Source organism: Setaria viridis, chromosome 6 (genome assembly GCF_005286985.2).
Source record: "Setaria viridis chromosome 6, Setaria_viridis_v4.0, whole genome shotgun sequence".
NCBI classification, from domain to species: Eukaryota; Viridiplantae; Streptophyta; class Magnoliopsida; order Poales; family Poaceae; genus Setaria; species Setaria viridis.
The window spans coordinates 9,356,523-9,371,022 of record NC_048268.2 but is presented as its reverse complement, the minus strand read 5'-3'; the positions used below and the strand labels follow the sequence as shown (position 1 = coordinate 9,371,022).

General features: G+C 42.7%; 1 protein-coding gene across 1 annotated transcript; it reads left to right on the top strand.

Annotated features, from left to right (window-relative positions):
- Positions 1-2,856: 2,856 nt before the first annotated feature.
- Positions 2,857-13,989, top strand: LOC117859792 (bifunctional dethiobiotin synthetase/7,8-diamino-pelargonic acid aminotransferase, mitochondrial). Its single transcript, XM_034742975.2, has 14 exons — positions 2,857-3,561; positions 4,941-5,111; positions 5,226-5,487; positions 5,601-5,684; positions 5,888-6,008; positions 6,794-6,942; positions 9,695-9,789; positions 11,104-11,219; positions 11,299-11,445; positions 11,565-11,698; positions 11,781-11,912; positions 12,051-12,185; positions 12,360-12,472; positions 13,447-13,989. The coding sequence occupies exons 1-14, from the start codon at positions 2,915-2,917 to the stop codon at positions 13,616-13,618; spliced, it is 2,478 nt and encodes an 825-aa protein (XP_034598866.1). The 5' UTR covers positions 2,857-2,914; the 3' UTR covers positions 13,619-13,989.
- The last annotated feature ends 511 nt before the right edge of the window (positions 13,990-14,500 follow it).

Genomic DNA, 14,500 nt, shown 5'->3' with positions numbered 1-14,500 from the left:
AACATATGCTAGCTAAACATATGAGACTAAGCATGTATCATAGTAGATCAAAGTAAGAACAAGATTAGATTGATATCACCATCGTGTGTAATAAACCTTGATGATCACAAGGCTCAGCTCCAGAACTCCACCATGGCTTTGCCGCGTAGGGACAACCATGGCAGCTAGGGTCTAGCCTAAGCCATCTCCTAGACAACCTCGAAGACTGCAATGGCCCTCAGCTCCCTCTGGTGTGTGTCCCTCTATTCATCGATTTTTGGTGGATGGATCTGCATGCTCGATGAAATATCATAGTATTTATAGTCTAGAGAGTGCGTGGCAGAAATTGGAAGGTGAGAGGAGCAAGGAAAGCCCCAGGCTGATCGGCCTGGGGGTCTAGACTGATCGGCCTAGCCCTTTCTTGTGGCCTCTCGCACCCTCCTTCATCCCCAAGTCTTTTTAGGTGTCCTGGAGTCTTATGTTTAATTGCATATGGCCCTGGCACATCAATAGCTTCGGAATAAGATTGATCTTTTGTAAACTTTCCAAATCTCCACTTGATCCTCTTTGATCCCGAACTCATCTTGCCATATCCTTGCAAACTTAGCCATTTAATCTTAGAGGAGTGCTTGCCAAAAATGAGCATCAGAGGAGCCCAGAGGACCCTAGGCCGATCAGCCTAGGCCCTTTTTGGGCGTGACCTTCGTCTTTTAATGGTTCGTTGTTTGTTCTGGGCTTTATCCAATAATGCTCCATTTAGTTCAATTTCCTACAAAAGCACAATATGCTCCAAAATACATTGCATATGCGAAAACGGGGTTATTTCAGGTGCCAAGTGGCTAGTATAAGAATATATATGAAAACACCACTTAATGGCACTAAAAGTGTGTAAATAATGAGCGTCAACATGGACATCAAGTATAACTTCATCAGGACCCAACACACACAAAGGCTCTAGCGCATCATACTCATGGTCAGCACAAACAGATTTGGCAAACACTAATAGAAGCAACTGGCTACTCATCTCAGACTTGTACATTTCATACAAGTCAAGCATTTGAATTTCATTAGTTAGCCTGACATCCTCACTAATTCTCTTGTCAAAGAACCACACTGTGGCATCCTGATTAGGTGCCCATTTCATTTCATTCCTCAAGTATTCATCAGCAACTCAAATGTAAATGTGCCTATCTCCACATTCCACTTAATCAGTATCCCTTTTGAGTATGATTTCCTACCCAAAGAGTCAGTTGTGCAGAATCCTTCCACCTTAATCTCTAGCGAGAAGAACTCAACCCTACCAGCAAACATAAGAAGTGAAACATATGGGCGCAGACCTATCAATCCTACCGAAAAAATCTACTGCATTGCGACTGGTAGGCTGAAACCACAACCAAATTGAGAAGGATTTAGATCCTGTACCTTGCCTCGCAGTCCTCCATCGCCGCACCACCGCCCATCATCGCCGCCACACCACGACAGTTATGCTCGAATTCCATCTACTTTAGGCCGCCTCCCTCATCGCTCCTGTGGATCGATGGGCTAGCTTGCTTCTCGTTCCCACCACTCCACCGCCACCTCCAGTCACTAGGTTAGGATTAGGGTTTGTTAGGAGGAGAGGGCTGGTGGGGAATGAAAGGATGCGATCTAATCGGGCTTCATCCAGCATAGGAGCAATACTATCCTCTAAAATGTCGGGTACGTCTACAACACCTACAAGTGGGCCCAAACGTAGCACGGGGCGTATATAATGGCAAGTTTCGGTGAGCAGTCGAATTGTAATGGCAAGTTTCCAATTTCATGATTTGTAATGCATATCTCCAAACTGTGACAATTGTAATGGCATATATCTAATTAACCTAAAAATAAAAAAAACTTGCTATTGAAATATCTCAAAACACCCATCACAACATCAAAAAACCTGATGCGATATCAAAGAAAGCTAATCTAAACATAGCAACATTCCAAAATTATCTATTTCAATCATTGCATCATCGAATTTCACCAATTGAAACGTCCCTCTCATATTAAACATTAAAGAAATGATTACCATTATAGCATTGAAGGAGCACAATGGTCGCAACATTGTGCAGATGTAGATGGAAACATAACAACAAACTTACCAAGAAACTCCATATATCCCACACGCCCAAAAAAAACCAAATCAGTGACCTACCTACTAGATCAAGCTCTTGTTTGCTTGTGAACATCCCCCTCACCAAAATCACACTGCTCTGCCAACCCGAATCGACATCCTCCTAGATAAATCAAGCTGCTAGAGTTCACTAATCTATCTCTGCCTTTCATTTACCTGCCTGATGACTCCAATCAACCAAGTTGGCGGATGGAGCATGGTTGCCCGTTTCGTCTTCAACTCCACCGTGCTGAGCCACCCTCCTGCTCCTCCCTTGCCCACGCATGCAACTCGCTACCGAGCCCCCTCCTCCCCACGACTGGATTGAAGTGAGGCAAGGGTGAAAGGTAAATTCCTACAATTTTCTGTTAAAATAGAATTCACAATATAATAGGTCCGGTGTTCAGCAGCAAATTACCACCCTTGTACAATGTATTTTAGCAGTGACACCAATTTCCAATGGTTTGCGGCAAGCCAGCTTTGAACTGTGTCCGGCGACCAATTTTTTCATAAAATAATGGTATCGAGGCGTTACAACAAGGAGGGAAAACACACCTGTTTTTTTACTATAGTTTTCTGGTAGATGCTTAGGATTCTTTTTGGGTTAAATAAACTTTGTTAGCGGTTTTAAATCTGATTGGTTTTGCATTCACCAAAAGTAAATCGGTGGCCTAAATTGGACCTTTCCTCGGGTAAATTGGACTTTTTTTTTAACACCGATCGCTAGCGGATATTCCAAAGCTCACACCGCCACCAACCTCTTCCCAAACCCCGTCCAAAACCCACCTCATCCCCGCCGCCATGCTTCCCCGCCTCCTCCTCCGCTCCCGCCACCGGCGCCGCTACTCCTCCGCCGCCGCCACCGTGCCCCTATCCACACCGACCTTCGCAGTCTTCGGCGCCAACACAGGCGTCGGCAAGACCCTCGTCTCCGCGGGCCTCGTCGCGGCCCTCCTCAACTCCCGCTCCCCCTCCGTCTCGGCCGTCAGCTACCTCAAGCCGCTCCAGACCGGCTACCCCGCTGACTCCGACGCGCGATTCGTCTTCGCCAGGGCCCCCGCGCTGCTCCGCGCCTCCTCCTCCCCCCGCGCCACCCGCCTCGTCGCCTCATGCCGCACCCTCTTCCCGTCCCCTGCCGTGGGCCCGGAGGCGGAACCCCTCCACCAGAGCCAGGAGAAAGTGGTGACATACGGAGGGGATGGGGCGGAGGAGGAGACGAAGGTGCTCGCGTGCAGGACGGTGTACGCTTGGCGGGAGCCGGTGTCGCCGCACCTGGCGGCGGAGAGGGAGGGGATGGCGGCGGGGGACGATGAGGTCAGGGGGTGCGTGGACCAGTGGCTGATGGAGGAAGGCGTCGGGGAGGGTGGGGAGGTGTGGAAGGTGCTGGAGACGGCTGGCGGCGTGGCCAGCCCCAGCGCGTCGGGCACGCTGCAGTGCGACCTCTACCGGTGCGTGCTTTGGCTGCTTGCAGCTTGTTCAGCTATCGGACATGCTTGTTTCTTTGATTTACGTTATTGAATTTGGGTATCATCAACTCCCTCAGTTAGCCAGTTTCCTTGTATAGGAGAGCATTAGGATGTAGAAAAGTCATTTGAAGCATACTTTGACCATTAATTTTTCTTGCAAGACCTCACTGACTGCTATAAAATCAATGTGGTATTACAATTTACAAGCTCTAGGAAATATGAATTCATTGATACAACTTTTGTGCACAATGGATGCATAGAATTCGACGAATTGTTGGTCAACATTCTTTGTTGACTTTTTCAAATCCTAATACACCTTATAAAAAGAAATGCAGGGAGCATCTCGGACGGAATGAATAAAATGACATTTGGGTTTTGTTTGTTGCCTGGTGTGGTTGTACATTATAACTCAGGATCAAGATAATTTATCTGATGTCTGTGTTGCATATTTTCGATGTGAAAAGTAGTTCAATGGGAGTACAATTTAGTATGCACTTTTATCGAAATTGCAGTCCCAGTGCTATTCAGTAAGATGATATCATGCAGACTGGAAATAGTAGTCAAGGTTAATGGCCATAGATAGACAGAATCATGGTGAATGGCTATTCTAGAAGTTTACTAGGTTGTCTGTGGAATATTGTTGGGGAGTGTTAAAATTTTACAATCTTATGAAAATAAGCCTGAAAGTTACCAAATTCAAACAGTTGTGCTTATAGGCTAATATGCATTTTGATCCATCATCTCTCTTATGGTTAGTCATATACTCATATGGCCCTGGTGAGTCTAAATCTGAAATGAGGAAAGGCACAAGAGAATCACTCGAGTATTATAAATCTCGAGAAACACCCCACCTTTGTTGTTAGGAGAGGATCTGTCAGGAATCCCTCTGTCTCATTCATCTCTTCTTTTGTACCCATTTTGTCACTTTGGGAGATCATCTGAAGGACCATCAGAATTGTCTTTGTCTGGCCTTCTCTTGCTTCAACAGATTCTGTTTCTTTTCCTGCTGTTCATGCACTGGAGCAATTCCATGTTATAATAGCTCTGTAATCAATTACATACTCAAGTTTCTGGTTACTCCTGACATATTTTGCCATCGGTACTGAATTGTAGTAATTGTGCTTGTAATGATCTGCATGCTTTTCTCGTTGTTTCCCCACATTTTCATATTCTCATTTGTTCTGAACTTAGCAGTTGGGCTGATGCTTCCAAACATGCCAGATAAAATTTAAAATGCCTTGATTTTGTTACATTGGTTCTTAATTCACCTTCTGATTGTTAGCTTGAACTTCCTATTAAATGTCTCTGTGTTGAGTTGATCTTTTGGGTGGCTATTATTAATTACTTGCAACTCTTGGCAGGCCTTTTAGGTTACCTGCTATTCTAGTTGGAGATGGTCGTCTGGGTGGTATTTCATCCACTTTGTCTGCATATGAAACTTTGTTGCTAAGAGGGTATGATGTGAGCACAGTTATTTTGGAAGATCGTGACTTAACAAATGACACATTCTTGCTTTCTTACTTAAGAAACAGGTTCCTATTCTTGATCACTCATTTAATTCTATTATTTTGTTGACTGAGTGGTTCACCGCTCTACTTTTGCTTAGATAAGACAGCTTTCAACTTTATATCGATTTTGTTGTTTAGGGTACATGTGCTTGCCTTGCCACAGATTCCTGAAGATCCTTCAGATGACCTAACAGATTGGTTTTCTGAATCATCCTCCGTTTTTAATTTGCTTAAGGATTCCCTGCAATCATTTCATTCAAAAAGAGTTGAGAGGTTAAACGGCATGCAAAAAAAATCAAAAGATTTACTGTGGTGGCCCTTTACTCAGCACAATCTTGTTCCTCAAGATTCTGTTACAGTAATTGATTCTCGTTGTGGTGAGAATTTCTCAGCATACAAGGTATGTCAGTTTTCTATTCTAATTTTTCAGAAAATAAAATTGTAATGAAAATCTTATTGTGCTGCAAGGGTGGCTGAAACATTGAAGTCATTGTTTCTACATTTTTTATGTAGATTAAAGACAACACGATGATGCTTGTCCCTCAATTTGATGCATGCGCAAGTTGGTGGACTCAGGGGCCTGATTCTGACTTGCAGGTAGTCCTCAGCTCCCTGAATCAATGATTTTCTTGTTTATCTTCTTTTCTTTTTTTGCTAAGAAAGCTCTTTTTTACAGTTTTTTATTGCTGAAGTTGTGTGTTTGAACTTTTGACAGGCAATTTCTGTAGCCTAAACTTGTGCACTTAAACTTTGACGGAAATTTTGTAGCCTAAAGCCCTAAACTTCTCTTTACTCATTAGATTGAACTTGCAAGAGATATGGGTTATGCTGCTGCAAGGTATGGTCATGTGATGTTTCCAGAGAATGTTCATGAGCCTGCTCTTCGTGCTGCGGAACTTTTGCTTGGAGGAGTTGGTAAAGGTTGGTCCTTTTACCTTCTCTTCTTTTTATTGTAGCTGTTTGCTCATTTTGATCTGCATTCTACTATATAATGAATACGATGTATTACTTTTTTTCCTCGAACGACGCAGGAGAGCTGCATGTCATTTCAATAAAGATAGAAAAAAGGAGTGCAAGTCCAGTTAAGAGTTAAGACCCAACCCAAGTAGAAAACTCCCACCCACCCACGCACCGAACATGAACTACATTGCAGTCAAACTAGAAACATGACTGAGGACCACCAGAGCCTAAGCTGCCAGGTTCAGCAACCTGACGAGGAATTCCTGGGGTTAGAAGCTCCTGCCATGAAAGAAACTACACTCATCAGTCACTGTCCCAAGCAGTTCGTGAATGCTTTGCTTGCACCTTATTAATGGCGATCATAAGGTAAATGGGAGTGGCTTCATCACCACTCAGACCATTACCAAGCGCCCAGCCCTATTCATCAGAGATGCCTTCCACCCCAGAAGATGTTCTGCCACCTTATCAATGGCAAAAGCACCTCCTTGGTGGGCTTACGATGACTTTGAAAATTGATGCGGATCTCTTCGCGTTTACTGCAATAAAGGAGGCAGTTATAAGGACGTGTACATCAAATAAAAACATGCATATATATGTCACGTCAATCTTTTGACTTTGTGCAATAAGGCATTATTTTATGTTATGTGCCTTAATGCGTGTCATAGTTAGTTATGTTTTCTCATTTATCTGTGCAACTCTATCCACATTGCATCTCATTCATTGCTCACATCACACTTTTATGTCAGGTTGGGCTTCTCGGGTCTATTATTCTGACAATGGATCCACTGCAGTTGAAATTGCTCTAAAGATGGCATTCCGTAAATTTTCACTTGATCACGGAATTCTTGCGGACAGTGAAAAGAGCATAAGAAATGAAAGAAACATTCAGTTGAAGGTCTGTTACTCTTACGCTGAACATCCTTGTCTTTGTTGCCTAATTTTGTCAACCAAACCATTAAAGAGTCCAATGCAAGGGACTTTATTATAATTTTCATGGAGTAACAATGTATATGGAGTTAAGGCTTGAATTTCTGGTTCACCAGCTTGGACTATGTTCTTCAGATTCTATTATTTACATGATGTTGTTTTATATTTATCACAAAAACTGCAGTATTCAATATGTTCACTTGAATGATGGATTAGATGAAAATAATAACAACAATAACCAGCTACTTAGTATTTAGCAGCACATTTTCGGGAAATCATTTTACCATAAATCCAGTCAATAACATAAATGAGAAATAGACACTTCCCCTTTGTTGTGGATTCTTTAGTACTTTAATTAGATCAAATTCTGCTGAAATCCAGTCAATAACATTATGAACATGGATAGCCTTATGATTAAGGTCCATGGGCATTGCATATAGTCCAAAAGTATAAATTATATTGCCAGCTGTAAGTCAGATAATGCCTTTGCATGGGTAGTTAGTATGTGTTTGGTTTGAGGGTTGAAGAGGGTTGTGATGGGTCGGACCCAGATGGACCCTTGTTCGGTTTGAAATTCATGTGGGTTGGGATGGACCCAGAAGGGAATATACCTCCTAGATGTGGGTTGGTTTGATTCCTCCAAATCGAGCGGACCGAACGAACCCAGTTCGTCCCTTTCCGTTCGACGTTTCCTTCGTCAGGCGCGGGCAAGCGCACGCGCGAAGGGAGGACGAGCTCCACCCTAGGGGGCTCCGCTACCCACTGCCTGCCGACGCGAGCTTGGGCTCCGCCACTGGCCATGGCGAGCTCGAGCTACGCCCGCGGGGCAAGGAGGACGGCGGGCAGCCGGCACGGGGCACGGAGGGCAGCGCATGCGGGCGACGGCGGCCGGTGCAGCGGGGAGGGCGGCGGCGCAGGGAGGAGAGCGGTGGGGAGGACGGCGCGAGTGGTGGGGAAGAAGATAAGGTGAAAAAAAACAAATAAAAGAGAATGACAGGTGGGCTCTATACTGTTGCTAACGGTGTCACAATGGCATCCAACCCATCCCTTCTCAACCTTTGCAACCAAACAAAAACTTGGGACCGACCTATCCCTCTCAACCAAACACGAAATGGGTCGAATCCAGCCCACAAAACAGGGACGGAGCCAATCCATTCCACTTGGTCCCCAAACCAAACACATGCTTAGAGTACACTCCCGTATTCTGTGATCACATAAAAAGCCTCTTGTTTCTCTCTTTTTGCTACATTCATATCTCTTTTTTAACAGTGAATCTAATTTGCTGTTGACAGCAACTTTTGATTGAGAGAACAGGAGGGGAGCATGTGCACTGCACACAGCTATGTTGACAATGTCTTTCCTTAGCCACACATGTTGGGCTGCACCCCCCTGCACAATCCTTCACACTGACAGTTGCCGCTCCCTTGCTGCTTCTCTGGCAGCCTGTATCAACTGTGATTCTATGGTATCATCCTTGGAAGTTTATGAACCCTTTGCACAAACTGGAATTGACCCTGATCCTCTCTTGCCAACATCAACATCTTCCCCAATGCTGCCTTGTACCTATTTTGTTCATCTGGTCATCTGGGTTGGCTAAGTCCATTCTGTGATGATGGCAGATTTGGAAAGGCCAATTGGATGTGTTGGTCAGCATCCTCCTTTCCTTTGCCACAGCCATTCAGGACTCTTTCTAAGTTCATCAATACCACTGTGACAAAGCCCCCCTACTAGGAGCACATGGGCCATCAACACTGCCAAGCAGTACCTATCCACTGGGCTCACTGTTCTCTGCCTTTTACTCCATCTTTAGCCCCTTGCAGCAACTGTCACTCTGATCTTGTTGTTTGTCTCACTGTGCTGCTGTCACCTATGCCGTGTTAGTGTAAAGCCTGTGTGTCCATTCAGTCAGTCAAGTTGTCTGTTTCTCTGTTAGTTTATAGTTGGTTAGTAGTCTGTTAGTTAAGTTTGCCAAGCTTTGTGCTAGTCTTCAGTAGTTTCAGTCAAGATGTTAGGCAGTTAGCACTAGCAGTGCATGGATCATGTTGATCATGCCTGAAGTTTAGGGGGGCACTAGGGCCACTTCGTGTCTTCAGCCATGTTGAGTCATTTTGGATTTTGTGGCCTACGGTGGCAGAAATATATATTGGTAAAGCTATGTCTACGACGTGAGCACAATGAGACACCAGATGTAGTTGTCCAGAGTCCAGACCCACCTGAATAAAAGGAATGGATGACCATGAGCCGATTGGCTATTAACCCGGGTCATACAGAGTCGTATGTGGATTGTCGTAAGTGTAGCAAAACTCTTTTATATCACAGATATTAAATCAGCAGATAATACTACAAAAGGACTCCAGTTGTATGCAGAAAATCTCATTTATATAAAAGATAACATTTTGAAGCAATTTACATCACCATTACATGAGTTGTAAACAAACAACTTTTTCTCACTCTAATACGACGAGATCCAATTCTCCTGCATGTTCAAGAAAAGAAAATATCACCATTGGATAAGGAAAATATACTTTTGCCTCGTTTATTCTTCATCACTGCCAAGCCACTTCATCACAGTGATGCCTCTTTGTTTACCTCTTTTATCATATTTCAGATATATTTTGATATACGTAGGTGATGAATTAACAAATGAATGTTGAGTAATAATTGTAATCCTGCATTTTATCATCCTGATCTGTCTACTTAATAATTTAATGTCTTTGTAGGTCCTTGCTCTAAACGGTTCATATCATGGTGATACACTGGGCGCTATGGAAGCTCAAGCTCCATCAGCTTATACATCGTTTCTTCAGCAGCCATGGTATGCCTTAATTTGAGAATCGTAGTTTACTATGCCAGAAATAAGAGTGGCAGGGGCCTCCACACCCACAAACACTGTTTACTGTACTGAACATTTTTGGAGTTTTTTACTCTTCTACAGTTTTCTTTTCAAATTGTACCCTTTTCTATCTCTTTACGATGCTGAATGTTTAGGAGTTCATACTCTCCTTCAATGGTTCTCTTTGCCAACTGTTGCCTTTTCTGTACTAGCCTCCTCTTTTTTTTTTCTCAAACTACGCAGGAGAGCTGCATGTCATTTCATTAAGAGAGAATAGGAAGTACAAAGAGAGGGGGAGAGCCCCCAGACTAAGTACCGAACACATCCCAACACACACAAAACACTACACACACCCCACCCCGGAAGATTTCCACTGGAGCGCCACACAAAACAGGAAAACAAGACCAAAAAGCACCAAGCCTAAGCTGCTGGTGCAAGCGACCTAGCAAGCAACTCTCTGAGTTTAGAAGCCCCAGCCAAGCACCACAGGGTGCTTTCATTAGGTATAGCCTGAAGGAGCACCTGGGTGTTAGGGAGAGCGCCTTCAAACACACATGAATACTAGCCTCCTCTTTGATAGCCTAATTTTTTTTCTAGACATGTCTTGAGAACTTGCTAAGCCTTGAGCACGCCCTATGTACTTTCATCCTCCTGTCTTGCTGTTGGATATCATATCAGTCTATGCTTCACGAATACGGATATGCGTATCAGTATTGAGCCGATACGGATACACGGATATGTCATTTCTCCAAAAAAAACCTGATACGTGGATACGTTTTAGTATTTTTTTAGGAAAAGTAAATTATACGAGGCACTTGTCAAATGCAGTAGCAACTTAGTAGGACAATGAATTAACTCTGGTTCCTGCTTGGGAAACATAAAGCAAGAAGACCAGGAACACTAAATTAGTTTTCGTTGAACTAGCATAAACTTTCGGCAGCTCCTATAGGTCGCTTTATTGAGGTGTACTGTAAGTGCTAGTGCAATCTATGTCCGGTGATGGCCTACAATGTATTCATGTCGTATGTGTTGTCGTGTGTTCGTTGGCCCTGGGAACTGCCAGGAGGTAAGGTACGTCACGGAATTGTGGGCTGGGCTGTATCGCATGGCAGGCGGGAGGCGCAATACGTATCGATGCAAGTATCCGATTTCACTTTTTTTTATTTTATTCCTGATGGCCTGGATAAGTATCCCTCACGTATCCGATATGGATACATATCCGATATGAGATACGCGGCCACTGTGACGTATCCGTCTTGCATAGATATCAGTTACCTGAGGGTTTTTTTTTTGTAGGTACTCTGGTCGGGGACTTTTTCTAGATCCTCCAACCGTGTGTATTAAAAGTGAAACATGCAATGTTTCTTTGCCCCAATCGATGCAGCATTATCCACGGACTTCTGGTGATACATGTCAGTGACGTGTGTTGACATGTCAGATGAAATTCCTTATGGGTTTATATTTAATTTTATTCTTTCATTAAAAATGTAGGTTTTCCTTCACTAGCTGAAGTCTTTTGCAAGACCAGGGACACATCATCTGCTGCAGATTTATATTTGTCCTACATAAAACAGCAATTATCAGAATTTTCTCAATCCAGTAATTCAGACCATCTTGCAGCACTAATTATAGAACCAGGTATATAAACTTTCACCCTTTGAGCTTCTTATCCCCCCATATACGTTCACATTCTTTTCAGACTAACGAACTTTGGTACATATTTACTGCTTCAATCTCATGAATTCGTCTTTGTGTAGTAATACAAGGTGCTGGGGGAATGCTCATGATAGATCCGCTTTTTCAGCGAGTACTTGTCCGTGAATGTAGAAGTCGAAAAATACCTGTCATATTTGACGAGGTATTTACCGGATTCTGGCGTCTAGGTGTGGAGGTAATATATGACAAGATTTTTCATAGGATAAAACAGGACTGTTTATTTGTATGTTTCTTAATCTTGATAACTTCTCTTTCAGTCTGCTTCAGAGCTGCTTGGGTGTCTACCAGATATTGCCTGTTACGCTAAATTGATGACTGGGGGAATTGTGCCATTAGCTGCAACCTTAGCAACGGAGGAAGTTTTTGAATCCTTCAAAAGTGACTCTAAGGTTGTCCTCTTGAAAGTTTTTGCATACTTAGCCTTACAATCTTGAAGCACGATCGTTGATGTTATGTCGAAAGTACTACAATGAATGTGGCATTACAGATTTACAGCTTAGAGCTGATATTTTTTTAATCTGGTCCAGCTTACAGCGCTTTTACATGGTCATTCCTATACTGCTCATGCCATGGGCTGTATGGCAGCACTAAAAGCCATCCAATGGTACCGGGATCCATCCACCAATTCGAACCTTGATTTGGATCATATGAAGCTAAAGGAGGTAATGAAATTATGCTGATTGAATAGGTATAAGTCTTTTTTTGAATAATTCACATTAAGATAGATTAAAGCAGGTTGATGTATTACGCCAAAGTTCCTTACAAATGTCTCTTCTGTTTAGCATTATCACCAATTCATGCATGTAATTATGCAAATGTTTACTCTCAATATGCAGCTATGGGATGGTGCACTTGTGAAGCAATTATCATCACTACCAAATGTGAAAAGAGTAGTCTCCTTAGGAACTCTATGCGCAATTGAGCTCAAGGCTGAAGGATCTGATGCTGGGTACGTCATTTATGCTTCACTGATGAACTTCAGTATTTTTATTTGCATAAAACAACTTCTCAACTAGCATCCAATGATTGCTATTGCATTGTTGTGCTGTGTCGAGTTTTTGTTGTGGTCATATGGAGTTTAGTTTTTTTAAGCAATATGGAGTTTAGTTTTCTGTGGAGAAGATTTTTCTGATTTATAAAGAATCTGATTATAATGAAAATGTTGTGGTCCCAAAGTAGAAAGTGTAGTCAAACCTAGTAAAATTAAAGTGCTTCTAACAAAGCATCTAGGATGCTAAACATACTATGTATACTAGTATGTGACTCTGCCCGTTATCACCATTGTTGAATTTTAGGCAATTAGTGCTGCATACCTGAAAATTTGGAGAACTACTCTACGATGCAACTTTTACCAGCAAAGCCATCGTATCTACATATCTTACCTCTATATGGTGATTTTGTCACATTCTCCTGGAAATGACATGACATGATGGGATACCTGCGGGAGGTTGCTGGCCTCTTCTTGGCTGTCTTACTGCTGGTTGTGGGTGGCTGGGTCATCGGGAATGGTGATGAGGTAAGGTAGATAAGTAGAGAGAGGTGAGCAGTAGATTGATCTTTATTGATTGGCCTGGATGATAATGACGGCTATGATATATAGCTGGCTGACTCCCTAACAATCCAACTAACAATGGTAACACACTAACAAAACGCCTGATGCTAACTAGCTGAAACGATAAGGATGTCAAGCCTGATCTTCTCGAGAGGCCAACCCCAGATTCACATACATGGTTGCGCTAAAACACCACAATACTGATGATCATTATGATCACATGACTTAGCATATTGCGCTGTTATCATTGAGTGCTCTTGACGCTTGTTTGCTTTGCACATGAAGAATTCTGTGGCTTATTTCAAAAATAGTACACTGATCTAAAATGATGTTACCATTATGCGACAAGTTTCATACTATTCCTCGTACAGGTATGCGTCACTCTATGCAAGTTCCTTGGTACAACAGCTCCGCAGAGAGGATGATATCTATATTAGGCCCCTTGGTAACGTGATATACCTCATGTGTGGTCCATGCACGCCTCGAGATAGCTGTTCTCGACAACTACACAAAGTACTTCGCAGACTCTGCGATCTAAATTGAGCCCACGGAGAATAATTGCGAGCAGTTGTAGTAGTCGGGACAGCCTTGTGGTAACTTCAGTTTCAGGACATCAGTTAACCTGTGTCTGGCTCTACAAGCTCATGGCTTCCTGCAGGGATATTTTCAAAGTGTATTGTCAAGAGATTCAAACCTTCGATCTTGGGATAGTATTATATTGCAATTTGTTCATTATTGAAACTGAAACTTTTTCTAATGGTCTAATCCAGAGGGTAGCGCGTTCCTAACTGTGGTGGTATGATGGGTTGTCGTCTTCGACAATGATAATCTGTAACTCCTAAATGCTTCATTGTGTTCCCGATTGATCGGACTGTTTTACTGATTTATTGGGATATGGTATGGACCCGCTGCAATGTTGGTGTTCTTCCATGCAGTCTCAACACTGTAACGCCCAAGGTTTTGAATTGTTAAATAAGATCTGGTGCTTTGATCAAAACCCATATGCCGTCCGATTTTCTTTGCAATGTTAAATAAAATAAGAGAAAAAAATGAAAAGGCAAGGCGGAAAATAAGTACACATGAAAAAAAAAACTTCGCCCAACGGGACTCGTTTTTTCGCCCATGCTTATTTTTTTGGTAATCTATATCAATACTAAAAAGAACGAGTCTATAAAAAATACTAAAAAGGGAGAGAATTGATGTCAATTTCCACCCAGACTAAACCCATTGAACCTCTCACAGAGGGCTCAGTTCAGGTGTTCCATGCATAAGATTACAACGAGGGGTGAGACATTTGGTCGTGCGTAATGCTACAGTACGGACGTCCGGAATCTTAAAAAATCGGATGCCTCAATGTATGTTTCAATAGTTAAACATTAATGTTACAACTATTAGTTCTGTATGTTTCATAATGAATGTTGCATG

Bases quoted from the DNA above. Each gene is read 5' to 3' on its own strand.
- LOC117859792 (XM_034742975.2), top strand. From the start codon at position 2,915: ATGCTTCCCCGCCTCCTCCTCCGCTCCCGCCACCGGCGCCGCTACTCC. The intron at 3,562-4,940 runs GTGCGTGCTTTG...AACTCTTGGCAG, and splicing joins CTGCAGTGCGACCTCTACCG to GCCTTTTAGGTTACCTGCTA. The intron at 5,488-5,600 runs GTATGTCAGTTT...TTTTTTATGTAG, and splicing joins AGAATTTCTCAGCATACAAG to ATTAAAGACAACACGATGAT.